This window comes from Elephantulus edwardii, unplaced genomic scaffold (assembly GCF_000299155.1).
Source record: "Elephantulus edwardii isolate Elephantulus edwardi_28Jun2011 unplaced genomic scaffold, EleEdw1.0 scaffold00095, whole genome shotgun sequence".
In the NCBI taxonomy this organism is placed as follows: domain Eukaryota; kingdom Metazoa; phylum Chordata; class Mammalia; order Macroscelidea; family Macroscelididae; genus Elephantulus; species Elephantulus edwardii.
This window is the reverse complement of record NW_006399845.1, coordinates 9,573,378-9,588,394: the sequence shown is the minus strand read 5'-3', so window position 1 is coordinate 9,588,394 and position 15,017 is coordinate 9,573,378. Positions and strand designations below refer to the sequence as shown.

The 15,017-nt window shown below is 41.4% G+C and overlaps 2 protein-coding genes across 2 annotated transcripts in view; both read left to right on the top strand.

Moving 5' to 3' along the window:
• The first annotated feature begins 7,394 nt into the window (after positions 1–7,394).
• Positions 7,395–9,776, top strand: PCDHB6 (protocadherin beta 6). The gene has a single exon (XM_006891218.1). It carries the CDS (start codon positions 7,395–7,397, stop codon positions 9,774–9,776), a length of 2,382 nt encoding a protein of 793 aa, XP_006891280.1.
• A 3,990-nt stretch (positions 9,777–13,766) lies between these two features.
• Positions 13,767–15,017, top strand: part of LOC102862847 (protocadherin beta-17-like) — a 13,828-nt gene continuing 12,577 nt past the window's right edge. Inside the window, exon 1 of the mRNA XM_006891217.1 lies at positions 13,767–15,012. Within this exon, the coding sequence (XP_006891279.1) occupies positions 13,767–15,012 (1,246 nt within the window). The remainder of the gene's footprint in view (positions 15,013–15,017) is intronic.

Sequence of the window (15,017 nt, the reverse complement as noted above, 5' to 3'; positions counted from 1 at the left end):
CTTAGGGAAGTGTTTCTTTAATGTTTTTATGTATAGAAACATACTTTGTATTCTATGTACTAAGGCCAACATTTGATTAGTATTCTGTATGAACTATAGCTAACTTTTCCAACTCAGCTGAAAGACAGACTTAAGAACAGGACTTCTTTGTAATACAAGCACTGCCTATACAAAATTATGATCTTGTTGTCATGCCGTGCTAATGTAAAATGACGGCAAGTACAATAAGTAGATCAACCACTAAAAAGGTTTGTTCAGAACAATGTATACACTATACACACATCAAAATGGATTTCTGGGAAATGACAACCTGCTAAACCAACAAACAAACGAAACAGAAAGCAAAAAATAAAGTCCTAGATTTAAATTCTAACATATCACTAACTATATTAAATGCAAATGACCTAAATAAACTACTTAAAAGAAAAATTGGACAAGTTGATGAAAATGTTAACAAATTTGAACCTAATCTATGCTATTTATAAGCCGCTCCAAATATAATGAAACTGGCAGGCTGAAGGTAAAATAGTGGGGAAAAATATGCAAACGTTAACTGAAAGAAAGCCAGAGTGGAGTGGCCATATTAACGCCAGATAGTCTTCATATCAAAGAAAATCTCGGAGACAAAGGTCATTCAATAAAGTATAAAAGAAGGTGCAATCCCCCAAAGTCACACTGTTCGAGACAACCAACCGCTGCGCGAGAGGATGGGCAATCTCCTCCCTTGCAATTAACTGCCACAAAAACCCCTCTATGTCCGGGAGCTCTGGTGGCCTAGTGGCAAGAAGCTGCACTGCAATCCCAGAGATAGGCAGTTCGAATCCACTAGATGCTCTGCTGGAGAAGGAGGGGCCATCTCCTCCTGTACCAGTCAGATCCAATGTGACTGTACACACACAGAGAAAATAATAAAGTAAAATAAAATAACCTCTATGTCAGCTATGGATCAGTTCTGACTCGACAGTACACCAACAACAACAAAAAATGCCCATCCATCAGAAAGACATTGCAATCCTAAATGCACCAAACAATATGTGAAGCAAAAAGTTATAACTGTGAAGGAAGAAAAAGACAATTCAGTGGCAGACTGCAACATCTCGCTCTCAACAACTGATAACTAAACATAAAAGCTCAAGAGTATAGATCTCAATAATATCATCAGCCAACAGGAGCAAATTGATGTTAATGCATAAGAAGAACATATATTCTTTTCAAGTGCTACCAAAATATATGGAAGATAAACTACATCTTGGACCATAAAGCAAACTTAAACAAATTTAAATATAATGGAAATAATAGAGTGTTTTCCAACCACAAGGAATTAAAAATTAAAAGAAATAACAAAAATATATCAGGAAAATCTCCAGAACACTTGGAAAATAAAAAAAACACCAATACTACCACGAGATAACTTGCATGTAAAAAAGGAAATCCTAACGGAAATTTGTTAAAGTGCATTGAATGGAATTAAAAATTAAAATAACAACATATTAAAATTGGTGGGACATAGCCAAAACAGTGCTAAAAAGATATTTAATTGCACTTAATACTTCATTGAGAAGAGAAAATTTTAAGTCAATCCTCCAAGCTCCTACCTCAAGAACTAGAAAATTATGAGCAAAATAAACTCAAAGCATTGCTAATAAAGGAAATAATAAAGATAAATATAGAGATAAATAAAATTCAAAACAAAAAAGCAATAGAGAAATATCAAGGGGAAAAAAACTCTAGTCCTTTGACAAGATCAGTAAAATGAACACACCCCTGGCAAGACTGACAAAAAGCCTTATTCAACCATTTGCAATTTCAACTATAGTTTAGGCTCTTCTCCTTTAAATCTATCTTGTTTTCAAACTTACTGGCAGCCTATCTCCCATGAACCAAGAAACTTCTTTAGTGGATTGTTTCCATAGCACTGTATATTTCCACTAAATTATTGTGCTTTTCTTTGAATATAGTTTGAGAAGTCCAAGAAGTTACTCTTAGATTTATCTTTAATTTTTAATAAATGTAGAGAATGCTTTTAAATTAGAATTAGAGGAAAACAAACATTTGTAGCTATTATTTGAACTATTATCTTCTTTCTGTCATAACTATCAATATTCTCAGGAACTAAACAATGAAACATTTCTTTAAAAGACTGAAATTATCTAAATTGATTTAGACATACCCTATCTTAAGGAGCTCTGTTGGAATGAAAAGGAATATCAACTTAACTATGTAATAATTACAAGCTAATTAAATAAAATAAAGTTTAAATATTCTATAATTGTTCAAAGTGAAGAGCAATGGTGTCACTCTGAGACTAAGGTGTGCCTGATATAAGACATGTTCTTTGCAATCACTTGCTATGCGTCAGTGAGCTGGACAATGACTAGGGAAGACAGAAGGAGAATTGATGCCTTTGAGTTGGGGTGTTGGAGAAGAGTATTGAATATACCATGGACTGCTAGAAAAATGAACAGGTTCATCCTGTTGTTGTTGTTATGTGCCGTTGAGTCGCTTGTGACTCATAGCGACCCTATATACAACAGCCCTAAACCCTGCTCTATCCTGTGCCAATCTCATTGCCTCTGACACACCCATCCCGATTACCCCAGTCACTGAATCAATCCACCTCATGGAGGGTCTTCCCCTCCTGCGCTGTCCCTCTCCAAGGGCCTGTCTCTCCTTACAACATGTCCAAAGTATGTCAGACGGAGCCCCAGAATCCTTGCCTCCAAGGAGTAGCCTGGTTTAACCCTCTCCAGGATGGATATGTTTGTTTTCTTGGCAGTCCATGGAACATTCAATACTCTTCTCCAGCACCACAGCTCAAAGGCGTCAATTCTTCTATCCTCCCTAGTCATTGTCCAACTCTCTGATGCATAAAAACTGATTGCAAAGACCATGGCTTGTATCGGGCGCACCTTAGTCTCCAGAGAGACACCATTGCCCTTGAGTACTTTAGAGAGGTCCCTAACCACAGACTTTCCCATCTCAATATGTTGTGTTTTTTTTTTTTTTAATTTCTTGGCTGCTGGTGCCAAGAGTGTTGACCGTGGAGTCTAGCAAACTGAAGCTGTAAACAATCTCAGTCTCTTCACCATCCATCCTGATGCTACCAATTGGTCCAGTGGTGAGAATCTTTGTCTTCTTCACATTGAGCCTCAGTCCATACTGAAGGCTGCAGTCCTTGACCCTCTGCAGTAAGTGCATGAGGTCCTCCTCAGTTTCAGCGAGCAGGGTTGTGTCATCTGCATAATGCAGGAACTGAAGAACAAATTCAAACCTCGAGTTGCTATAATCAAGGATGCTTTCCGCAGAATGTTAAATGATCCAGGAGGTATCAAAAAAAGATGGAAGGAATATACTGAGTCATTGTATCGAAAGGAATTGGCAGATACAGAAGAATTTAATGAAATAACATTTGAGCAAGAGCCCATGGTGAAGGAGGAAGTTCAAGCTGCTTTGAAGGAAATAGCAAAAAATAAGGCCCCCGGAATAGATGGTATACCAATTGACATATTTCAGCTAACAGATGCTGCCCTGGATGTGCTCACCAAGTTGTGCCAAGAAATCTGGAGGACAACCACTTGGCCAACTGACTGGAAGAGATCTTTTTTTGTTTCCATCCCAAAGAAGGGCGACCCAACTGAGTGTGGAAACTACAGAACAATAGCATTGATTCCACATGCAAGCAAGATTCTACTGAAGATTATCCAAAAACGACTGGAACAGTACATCAGCAGAGAACTGCCAGAAGTCCAGGATGGGTTTAGAAGGGGTCGTGGTACTAGGGATATTGTAGCTGGTGTTAGATGGATCTTAGCTGAAAGCAGAGAATACCAGAAGAATGTCTGTGTTTCATTGATTATGCAAAGGCATTTGACTGTGTGGATCATAATGAACTGTGGCTGACTCTGAGAAGAATAGGAATCCCAGAACATTTAATCATGCTAATGCGAAACCTATACTTGGACCAAGAGGCAGTCGTCAGAACAGAGCAGGGCAACACTGCCTGGTTCAAAATTGGGAAGGGTGTATGTCAGGGATGTGTCTTATCTCCATACCTTTTCAACCTGTATGCAGAGCAGATTATCCGAGAGCCTGGGCTCTATGAGGAGAAGCGTGGCGTTAGGATTGGTGGAAGGTTCATCCCAGAGAGGGTTAAACCAGGCTGCTCCTTGGAGCCACGGATTCTGAAGCTTCGCGTGACAGTTTGCAAGGAAGGACCAATCCTTGGTGAAGGACATTATGCTTGGGAGCGTAGAAGGACAGCGCAGGAGAGGAAGACTCTCTATGAAGAGGATTGATTCAGGGACTGAGATTGGCACAGGATAGAGTAGGGTTTAGGGCTGTTGTACATAGGGTCACTGTGAGTCACAAGTGACCCAATGGTACATAACAAAAAATCATATTTAAGTTCACCATTAATTCGACAGCTTAATTAATTTTATGAATATCTACCACTTCAGGTTAACAAAGATAATCAGAATATGGTGCTTTTATTTATTGTCTACTTTTCTATGTTGTGTCCAGAAGAGAACAACATTATGGCGCTCAATGGTATTACAATGAAGCTGAAATAGGTTAATCATAAATGATGAAAATGTTACGTATCTTGAAAGAAGTATGAGTTGCAGACATACCAATTTGGTAAAATGATGCAATTAATATTGGTGCATTTTAATTAAAAAAAACTATTTCCAGAAAATAACTACAATACTTTTATAATCGTTGAATGAAAGGTAGAGAGTTCAAAGAAATGCCAGTAATTGAATGCTGTGAATCTGAGAACTATAGAGATCATTATATTATTCTTTTTATCTTTTAATGTTGTAAATTTTTCATGGTAAAAAATTCACATGGTTATGTAGATGAGAATGAGAATATGCTCAAGAAAGAAGTCAGTTCAGTGTTACTCTTACCAAGTTAATATGATAATAGATGAGATTAAGCAGAAAATCTAATGCAATCTCCTTTACATAAAAAGATAATTTCTTGTTATACTCAACTAGTATAGTCTACTGAACGATTATTATCTCCTTTCTATCATAATTATTAACATTCTCAGGAACCAAATTGTTTCCCATTTCTGAAAAGACATTTCAATTATTTAAATTTAATTAGATGTGTATTATGTTGTTATTAAAAAGCTCTGATGGCATAATGTTGGTCTGCTAACCACAAGATTTGTGGTTCCAACCCACCTGTTTCTCCTGGGGAGAAAAACTGTACAGCCCCATCCCATAAAGATCTATAACCTCAGACACCCAGTGGAGGGTGGCCATGAGTCAGGCTCAATGGCAGTGGAGTTTTCGATATTATTATTAAAATTTGCTCTAAAATTAAAAATAATTCAATAGGTTGTATTGAAAGTGTTTGTAGTACTGGTGGTACTGCCATAAACAGAGTCAATAAAGGACTCTTCACATCCCAGGATATCATTAAAATTGACATACAACTCAGAATATTCATTAAGGATGCTTTCAAGATAGTGGTAGAAATATGCTGTTTCAGAGAAGAAATGGAATCCATTCTAGATGCTTATGATTGTTGGTTTTGCTTTACGGGTTTAATTTTTAGTGTCAATGATACCGAGTGGTAGAAAGTGGCACTGCCATATCAGAGACACCTGGTTCAAATCCATCAGCAGCTCTGTGGAAGCAACAGCCTTTTCTCAGTAGCACTTATCAAGTGAACTATGTAGGTGTTGATCCCCTCTTTATTTTTCTTGGTAGATAGAGGTAATATTTTTTAAAAAAAAGTTATCTGTCAGAGCTTAGGTTTTATTTATTTTACGTGCATTTGAAATTTTAAAAATCCTCCCTTTCATGCTTCCATCACCTTGGGTTTTACCTGAAGAGAGTTTTGCTTGAACGCAATTTATTCCTCCTCCCAATCAATATAAAACCAAATGGAGTTATGTTTGGAATATCTTGTGTATATGTATCCAGTACTCTTCAATACATTTTACATTTTCAGGATACTTCAAGATACATTTTCCAATTTATCTGAGAAAAACTGATGTCATAATAATGGAAATATACATTATATCATATCATTGATTGTCCTGGTATCTACTCAAATGTAATTCACATTAAAACATCTTTTAGACAACCCAATTTGCTCTGTGTTTATAAAACCTAATGTCCTCCTTTTTGGGAGAATGAATACTTGCTTTCTGCACTGATCATCCTACAATAGAGTAATATAGATAGACCCTGATAAATTTATTAGTATAACAGTGTGATTCATCTAAAAGAATACTTGAAAATTAATAAATTCCTTAAAAATCAGTTATTCTACTGAGACAAAATTGCAGTAGAATTCTAAAATGATATGATAAATACTTGGTTATTCCTAGATTCTAAGTGATTTTGTTTGCTTAGATACTTACACTTATTTCTTGGCTTTAATTTCCCTTCATGCATGTTGTTCCACTTACTGTATGACCACATAATATGTTGGCATGGCCACTGTATGAATCATGCAACTTTGAAGAATGGACTGTTTTTAATACTAGTAAAATAAAAGATGATCAGTGTTGCTAACCAAGTTACTTCTCCTAAGTTTTGTGTCGTTTGTTCACGTGTTTGTCATTAGTTGTTAGGTGCCAGCAAATTGACTGTGACTCATAGCAGCCCTGTGAACAACAGACCAAAACTTTGTCCTATCATGTACCATCTACACAACATCCACCATGCTCAGGCTCATTGATAAAGTTACTGTGCCAAGCCATCTCATTGAAGATCTTCCCATTTGCTAAACCTCTGCTTTTCCCAGAAAATGTGTGTGCAGGCACAATTTTAATCCACTTTTTGGACTTACAAATTACACAGTTTATCAGAGAGAAATTGAACTGCTGGAGAAACAAATTTTTTTTATTATAAGTTTACTTCGAAGGAGTGATTCTTAAACATGAGAGTGCCTGAGCCTCGTAAGGAGAAAGATGCCTTGCTCCTGTCAGAATCGCCTCTAAATTTTCTCCAAGATTTCCAATATCAAATAAAATATTATCCCAGGTAATATTTTACGCATGCAGTTCACAAACTAAAATTGACGTTTTTGTTTGTAAAGGATTTTAGAAATGTTCTTAATCTAGGAGTACTTCATGAAGTTACTGATTTGAACACATGGTGGCGGTGCAGGCTAAGAGAGTGGATTTTAAAAAAAACCCTCCTCCGATTCTGTAGACTCCATTATACTAGAAAGCTGAAGTGAAAATACAGAATACATTTACAGCCTAGAGCTAAAGAAGCATTCTAGAAGGCAGGCGTCACTGTACTAGTTATAAGAACAAACTTTAAATTCTATAGCAAATAATTGTTCAGGGGAGTCAATGGTGGAAGTAGCAGTTGGGAGCTGAAAGGACTTTTCTGGTTTTCACCTTGAATCTGACAATAATAGAGATGGCGGACCCAAAAGCACAGCACAAGAAAAGGCAAGTACAAAGCTTTATTATATTGATATTTTTATGGGAGGTGGGTTCAGAAACAATGCAATATTCTGTGCTGGAAGAGGCAGAAAGTGGTACGTTTGTGGCTAACTTGGCAAAGGACCTGGGACTCGGGGTGGGCGAGCTGGCTACACGAGGCGCCCGGCTTGTTTCCAAGGGAAACAGACAGCATTTGCAGCTTCACCCAGAGACCTACGATTTACTGCTTAATGAAAAACTGGACCGGGAGGAGCTGTGTGGCTCCACTGATCCCTGTATATTACCTTTCCAAGTGCTACTGGAAAACCCCTTGCAATTTTTCCAGGCTGGACTGACCGTCATAGATATAAATGACCACGCCCCAGAGTTCCCAACCGGAGAAATGCTACTGAAAATATCAGAAATCACAACACCAGGAAAGATATTTCCTTTGAAAATGGCACAGGATTTAGATGCTGGCAGCAATAGCCTTCAGAGCTACAAAGTCAGCCCCAACCCCCACTTCCACGTGCTCACTCGTGCTCGCAGCGATGGCAGGAAGATTCCCGAGTTGGTGCTGGATGAAGCGCTGGATAGGGAGGAGCAGCCCCAGCTAAGGCTGACCCTAACAGCGCTGGACGGAGGGTCTCCTCCGCGGTCAGGAACCACAGAGATTCAGATCTTCGTCTTGGACAGCAATGACAACGCCCCTGAGTTTGCGCAGGAGTTCTATGAAGTCCAAGTCCCAGAGAACCAGCCCTTGGGCTCCTTGGTGGTCATCGTGTCAGCCACAGATCTGGATGCAGGATCCTTTGGGGAGGTATCTTATGCTCTAATTCAGGTCGATGACCTAAACCAACCCTTTGAAATAAATGCAGTCACGGGAGAAATTCAACTGAAAAGGGCACTGGATTTTGAGGCATTTCAGTCCTTCCATGTGGATATTGAAGCCACAGATGGCGGAGGATTGTCAGGAAAGTGTTCTTTACTCATCAAGGTATTGGACGTGAATGACAATGCCCCTGAACTGACTCTGTCCTCACTCACCAGCCCCATCCCTGAAAACTCACCAGACATTATGGTTGCAGTTTTCAGTGTTTCAGATGCAGATTCTGGACCCAACCAACAAGTTCTCTGCTCTATAGATGACAATCTCCCCTTCCTTCTAAGACCTTCCATAGAGAATTTCTACACCCTGGTAACTGAAGGAACCCTGGACAGAGAGAGCAGAGCTGAGTACAACATCACCATCACCGTTACCGACTTGGGCACCCCCAGGCTGAAAACCGAGCACAAGATAACCGTGCTGGTCTCCGACGTGAATGACAACGCGCCCACCTTCTCTCAAGCCTCCTACACCCTGTTCATCCGCGAGAACAACAGCCCCGCCCTGCACATGGGCACCATCAGCGCCACAGACAGAGACTCAGGAGCCAACGCCCAGGTCACCTACTCGCTGCTGCCGCCCCACGACCCGCACCTGGCCCTGGCCTCCCTGGTGTCCATCAACGCGGACAATGGCCACCTGTTCGCGGTGAGGTCGCTGGACTACGAGGCCCTGCGAGCCTTTGAGTTCCGCGTGGGCGCCACGGACGCGGGCTCCCCCGCGCTGAGCAGCGAAGCGCTGGTGCGCGTGGTGGTCATAGACGACAATGACAATGCGCCCTTCGTGCTGTACCCCATGCAGAACGGCTCTGCACCCTGCACCGAGCTGGTGCCCAGGGCGGCCGAGGCGGGCTACCTGGTCACCAAGGTGGTGGCGGTGGACAGCGACTCTGGCCAGAACGCCTGGCTGTCCTACCAGCTGCTCAAGGCCACGGAGCCCGGGCTGTTCAGCGTGTGGGCGCACAATGGCGAGGTGCGCACGGCCAGGCTGCTGAGTGAGCGCGAGGCGCCCAAGCACAGGCTCCTGGTGCTGGTCAAGGACAATGGGGAGCCACCCCTGTCTGTCACCGTCACTCTGCACGTGCTCCTGGTGGATGGCTTCTCTCAGCCCTACCTGCCTTTGCCTGAGGTGGCCCCTGAGGAGCCCCACGCTGACTCCCTCACTATCTACTTGGTCATCGCGCTGGCCTCGGTCTCCTCGCTCTTCCTCTTCTCTGTGGTCCTGTTCATCACCCTGAGGCTGTGCAGGAGGAGCAGGGCCACTTCAGTAAATCGCTTCTCAGTAACAGAGGGCCAATTTCCGGGCAACTTAGTGGACTTCAGTGGCACCGGGACCCTGTCCCACAACTACCAATATGAGGTGTGTCTGACGGGAGGTTCCGGAATCAGCGAGTTCAAGTTCCTCAAGCCAATTTTCCCCAACTTCCCTCCCCAGGAAACTGCGAGGGAAATGGAGGAAAACGCCACTCGAAATAGTCTCCAATTCAATTAAGTATTAGCTTGTTAAACTTGACCCATTTCGTAGATCTCCCAAGTTTACACGTTATAGATGCATGCTATTGATGGTCCGTTTCTAGCTGATTTTTACTATTACTCATTAAGTTTAAATTTTAAACTATCAAATTGACATTGGGTTTTAAACTATCTAATTGACATTACTCAGATTTCCTATATACTTTTAGGGGTTTTTAAAAAATTACTCTATTCATCTGTATCTGACCAACTAAATAAAAAGTAAAAATTTTCTTAGCAATATTTCAATTTTTTTCTCTTAAATTATATTTACAATTTCTTAAGTAATCTATCCTTCCCAATACTGATGATAGTTATCACTGCCTCACTGTAAGGTCTTTCAATTCAAATGTTTGTTATTATTTAATCTTCCAATGCGAGCGTCATTTGGGAGTAACTCCTACAGTTTGAAATATGTTTATAACTTAATTTATTACTAAGATATCATATTTAAATGTATTTTAGGATGATTGGTTAGTCAATACATATTTTGAGTTAAATTTAACACATTAAATGAGAACTCAAAGTTTGTGCTGTTGATGTATGATAGTGAGTGATAGATTTCTTTTTTAAGAAACTTCCAAGTTAATGATAAATACTTAAAGAATATTTGTTTATTGCTGGTAACTTTCATTCTCATATCCAAAACCCTCTCATTGTTGTTGAGTCAAAAACAGCTCATCGCTGATCCTCCAGCAGGTTTTCTGAGGGTCTAAATCACTCGGGAGGAGAGCAGCTGCTGGCCAGCTTTGGGTCACCAGCACAATTCCTTATAAACTATGCAACCAGAACTCCCCATAAATAGAAACATAATAACATCGTTGATGATGAATATAAAAATAATATCATTTACAACAAATTAAGACATGCTATGTTCTCTTTATAATGAGACATTCGAGTATATTTGTGAAATTATGATCACTTCTTAGTTAATTATTTTTGCCTTTTTTCTACATAGAAAATACTTCCACTCACCCTAAACTGTATGACCAAACAATAAATTGATTGAAAGGATCTGTCAATAATTTGAAAGATTTTCCTAGGTAAGATGTTGCTTTTGTTCTTGTGTGCCATGGACTCATTCCTATTGATACTCGTCCTCATAAAACAGAGTGAGAACAACTTCACCGAGGCAGGCTATGGTTCTTAGGGGGGCAGATGGCCACCTCTTTCTCCTGCGGAGTACCTCGTGGATTCTATCTGCTGACTTTTTTCTTATAATACTGAACACTTTCACCATGCTTAAAACTGAAACTCACTGCTTCATAGCTGACCCTCTAGGGGGTTTTCAGGGGCTGTATACTGTACAGGAAGAGCTTCTCCATTTTCCTCCCCCTCCCACGAAGATATTGAGATAGTTAACAGTTTTAATTTACTTGGTTCCACAGTAAACACTCTTGGCAACAGCACCCAGGAAATCAAGAGATGAATTGCATTGGGAAAGTCAGCTGTGAGGGACCTCTCAAGAGTACTGAAGAGCAAGGATGTCACGATGGAGACTAAGGTGCACCTGATCCGGGCTATAGTCTTCACTATTATATGCTATGCATCAGAGAGTTGGACAGTGAATAGGGATGATAGAAAGAGAATTGATGCCTTTGAGCTGTGGTACTGGAGAAGAGTGTTGAATATACCATGGACTGCTAGAACAAACAGGTTTGTCCTGGAGAGGGTGAAGCTGGAATGCTCCTTGGAGTCAAGGATTCTGAAGCTTGGTCTGACATACTTTGGACATGTTGCAAGGAGGGACTGGTCCTTGGAGAGGGACATCCTGTTTGGGAGAGTGGAAGGGCAGCAAAGGAGAGGAAGACCTTCAATGAGATGGATCGATTCTGTGACTGGAGTGGTGGGAATGAGTGTGTTTGAGACAGCGAGGTTGGCACAGGATCGAACGGTGTTTAGAGCTCTTGTACTTAGGGCCGTTATGAGTCACAAGCGACTCAGGATGGCACATAACAACAACCACCTTCAGGTTGGTAGCACAACTCCCTATCCAAATGGGCCACCAGAGCTCCAATTCTGCTTTTTGTTGTTGAGTACCATCCAGTTGGAACCCACCCATAGCTGACCCTCCAGCCTGTTTTCAGAGACAGTAATCACCAGGGAGGAGATTGCCCATCCTTTTCCTTGCCATCCTTCTGCATGCCTTTGGATTGCAGTGCAGATTCTTACCATTAAGCCACCACTTTAATCGGAGCTGCAATTCCCTGAAGGCAGGGGATTCAAATCAGCCAGCTGCTCTGAGCAAAAAGGATAGGCAATCTCCTCCCATGCAATCACTGCCTCAGAAAATCCGCTAGAGGGTCTGCTATGGATCAGTCTGACTCGGTACACAACAAGTAAATACTGTCTTTAAAAACCACGATATCTCCTTATTTTCACGTTTTAGACATATTTGATCTTGTTCATATAATCTATGTTTGTGATGTTGTTGTTGTTGTTCTTATGTGCCGTCGAGTCGTTTCCGACTCATAGCGACCCTATGCACAACAGCCCTAAACCCTGCTCTATCCTGCGCCAACCGCACCGCCTCTGACACACCCATCCCGATTACTCCAGTCATCGAATCAATCCATCTCATACTTTATATTCCTATATTATTCATTCTTTCCTCCTTGAGCGACATTCTTCTTTGCTTGAAGGACTTACTTTTCCACCATTCATGCTAACCACGTGGGTAAAGTTCATAGGAGCAGCAGTAATTTTAAATAACCCTATTTCCATTATTCTGAAGGACATACGCCAGAAGAGGTAATTATTTAATGCCGACAGGCTACAACCGTTCCTCCAGAAAAACTGTGTGTAAATTTATTTCACTGACTTTATTGCTTTCTTTATGTTTGTAAAACAGACACTGCCCAAATTTGAGTTTATTCTAACTTGTAGCAAAACAAATGATATTTTTTCTTCTCCATTTCATGGGACACTCCACACAGTGAATTTTATGTAAGGAAAATAATTCCCAAAGCTATGAAACCCAGTTTAGCAAGAATTTACACCACTATTTTCTTTCCAGAGTTTCCAACATACTAAAATTTGAGAGTAGAAATGGATATTTAAAAAAATAATAATATTCTTCTAGCAAAACGAATTATTGTTTTATGAAATGAATTGTTTTGTTAATTCCTTCATGAGAGAAGAAATTTGTGTATTTCATTTACTGCTTAACCCCTAGAAACTAGAAGATGCTAGATGAATACTTGTGAAATAAATAAAGGAATTTTGTCTTGAGCAGAGAATCTTGTGCTTTAAATTTTTACCTTATTAAGGAAATTTTTTGCTCTCAAAATTATTGGAAGCTACTTGAACAATACTGCATAAAAGAAAGAAGGGGGTGTATAGAGCTGTTGTTATGTGCTATCGAGCCACTTGCGACCCATAGAGACCCTAAAGCTGGCCTAGTCCTGAGCCATCTCACTGATTTCAACACACAAACACCCATCGCCCCAGTTCCTTACTGTATCAGTCCATCTCATCTGGGGTCTCCCTCTCCTGCGCTGTCCCCGCACCCTTCAGAGCATGTCTTTCTCCAAGAACCCGTTCCTCCTGACCACGTGCTCAAAGTATGCGAGATGTAGCTCACTCTTCTCCAGAACCACAATTCGAAGGCTTCTTATTCTTCTGTCATCCTTAGTTATTGTCCAGCTCTCTGAACGAAAAAGGTGCAGACACTTTGAGCTGTTCCCATCCATTCTGAAACGAAAAATACATGAAGTTGTAAAGCGGAACGCTTGGTGGCGCTGCAGGCTAAGAGAGCGAAAATCCAGCTCCGCGTGACTCCATTAAACCTGAGCAGTTCCTAGCAGCTCCCTGGCAGAAGGAACTACTTGCCATTCTTGGAGGTGGGCGATTTCGGAGAGGCATCCTCACACTCGTCAAGGGTAAAACGAACGCATATATAACCGAACCAAGAAGGTGGGTTGACTGAATTCTGAGGATTAAATACTGCATCTTTTGGACCAAAGGCAGGATGGATTCGCCGCTCCCCAAAGCACTGCAGAAAAGGCAAGTGACCGCCATTGTTATTCTATTACTGTTGTGGGAGGCGGGCTGTGCAACGCTTAAATATTCTGTTCTAGAAGAGAGGGAGAGTGGGTCATTTGTGACCAACCTAGCAAAGGATCTGGGGCTGGGCTTAGGGGAGCTGGCTGCGCGCGGGGGCCAGGTTCTTTCCGAAGGGAACAAAGAGCATTTGCAGCTCCAGCAGAAAAGTGGCAATTTGCTCCTGAAAGAAAAATTGGACCGAGAGGAGTTGTGCAGTGACACGGATCCATGTATACTGCATTTCCAAGTGTTACTGAAAAACCCGGTGCAGTTTTTTCAAGGAGAGCTGCAGCTCCAAGACATAAATGACCATGCCCCAGAATTCTTGGAAAGTGAATTCCTGAAAATTTCTGAAAACACGCAGCCAGGGACTGCATTTCCCTTGAAAATAGCTCAGGACTTGGACGTAGGCAGCAACACAGTTCAGAACTATACGATTAGCACCAACTCCCACTTCCACCTTTTCACTCGCACTCACAGTGACGGCCGGAAATACCCAGAGCTAGTGCTCAACCAAGTGCTGGACCACGAAGAGCAGCCTGAGCTCAGGTTAACCCTCCTGGCAGTGGATGGAGGCTCCCCTCCTAGGACAGGGACGTCCCAGGTTGTCATCCAGGTCGTGGATATCAATGACAATGCTCCTGAATTTACTCAGCTGCTCTATGAGGCACGTGTCCCAGAAAACAGCCCCATAGACTCTCTTGTTATCACTGTCTCTGCTAGAGATTTAGATGCTGGCACCCATGGGGAGCTCACCTACTCCCTTTTCCATCCTTCCAATCCAGTCATGCAGGCTTTTGAAATAAATGCAGTCATGGGAGAAATTCGATTAAAAAAACTTTTGGATTTTGAGGAAATTAAATCTTACCGTGTGGAAATCCAGGCCTCAGATGGCGGAGGCCTATCTGGAAAATGCACAGTAACCATAGAAGTGATGGATGTGAATGACAACGCCCCTGAGCTGACCATGTCATTGCTCATCAGTGATGTCCCAGAAAACTCCCCTGAGACCGTGGTAGCTATTTTTGGAATTTCAGATCCTGACTCGGGGGACAACGGAAAAATGAAGTGTTCCATCGAGGATGGTCTCCCCTTCCTTCTGAAGAGTACCATAGAGAATTTCTACACCCTGGTAACACAGAAGCCACTGGACAGAGAGAGCAGAGCTGAGTACAAC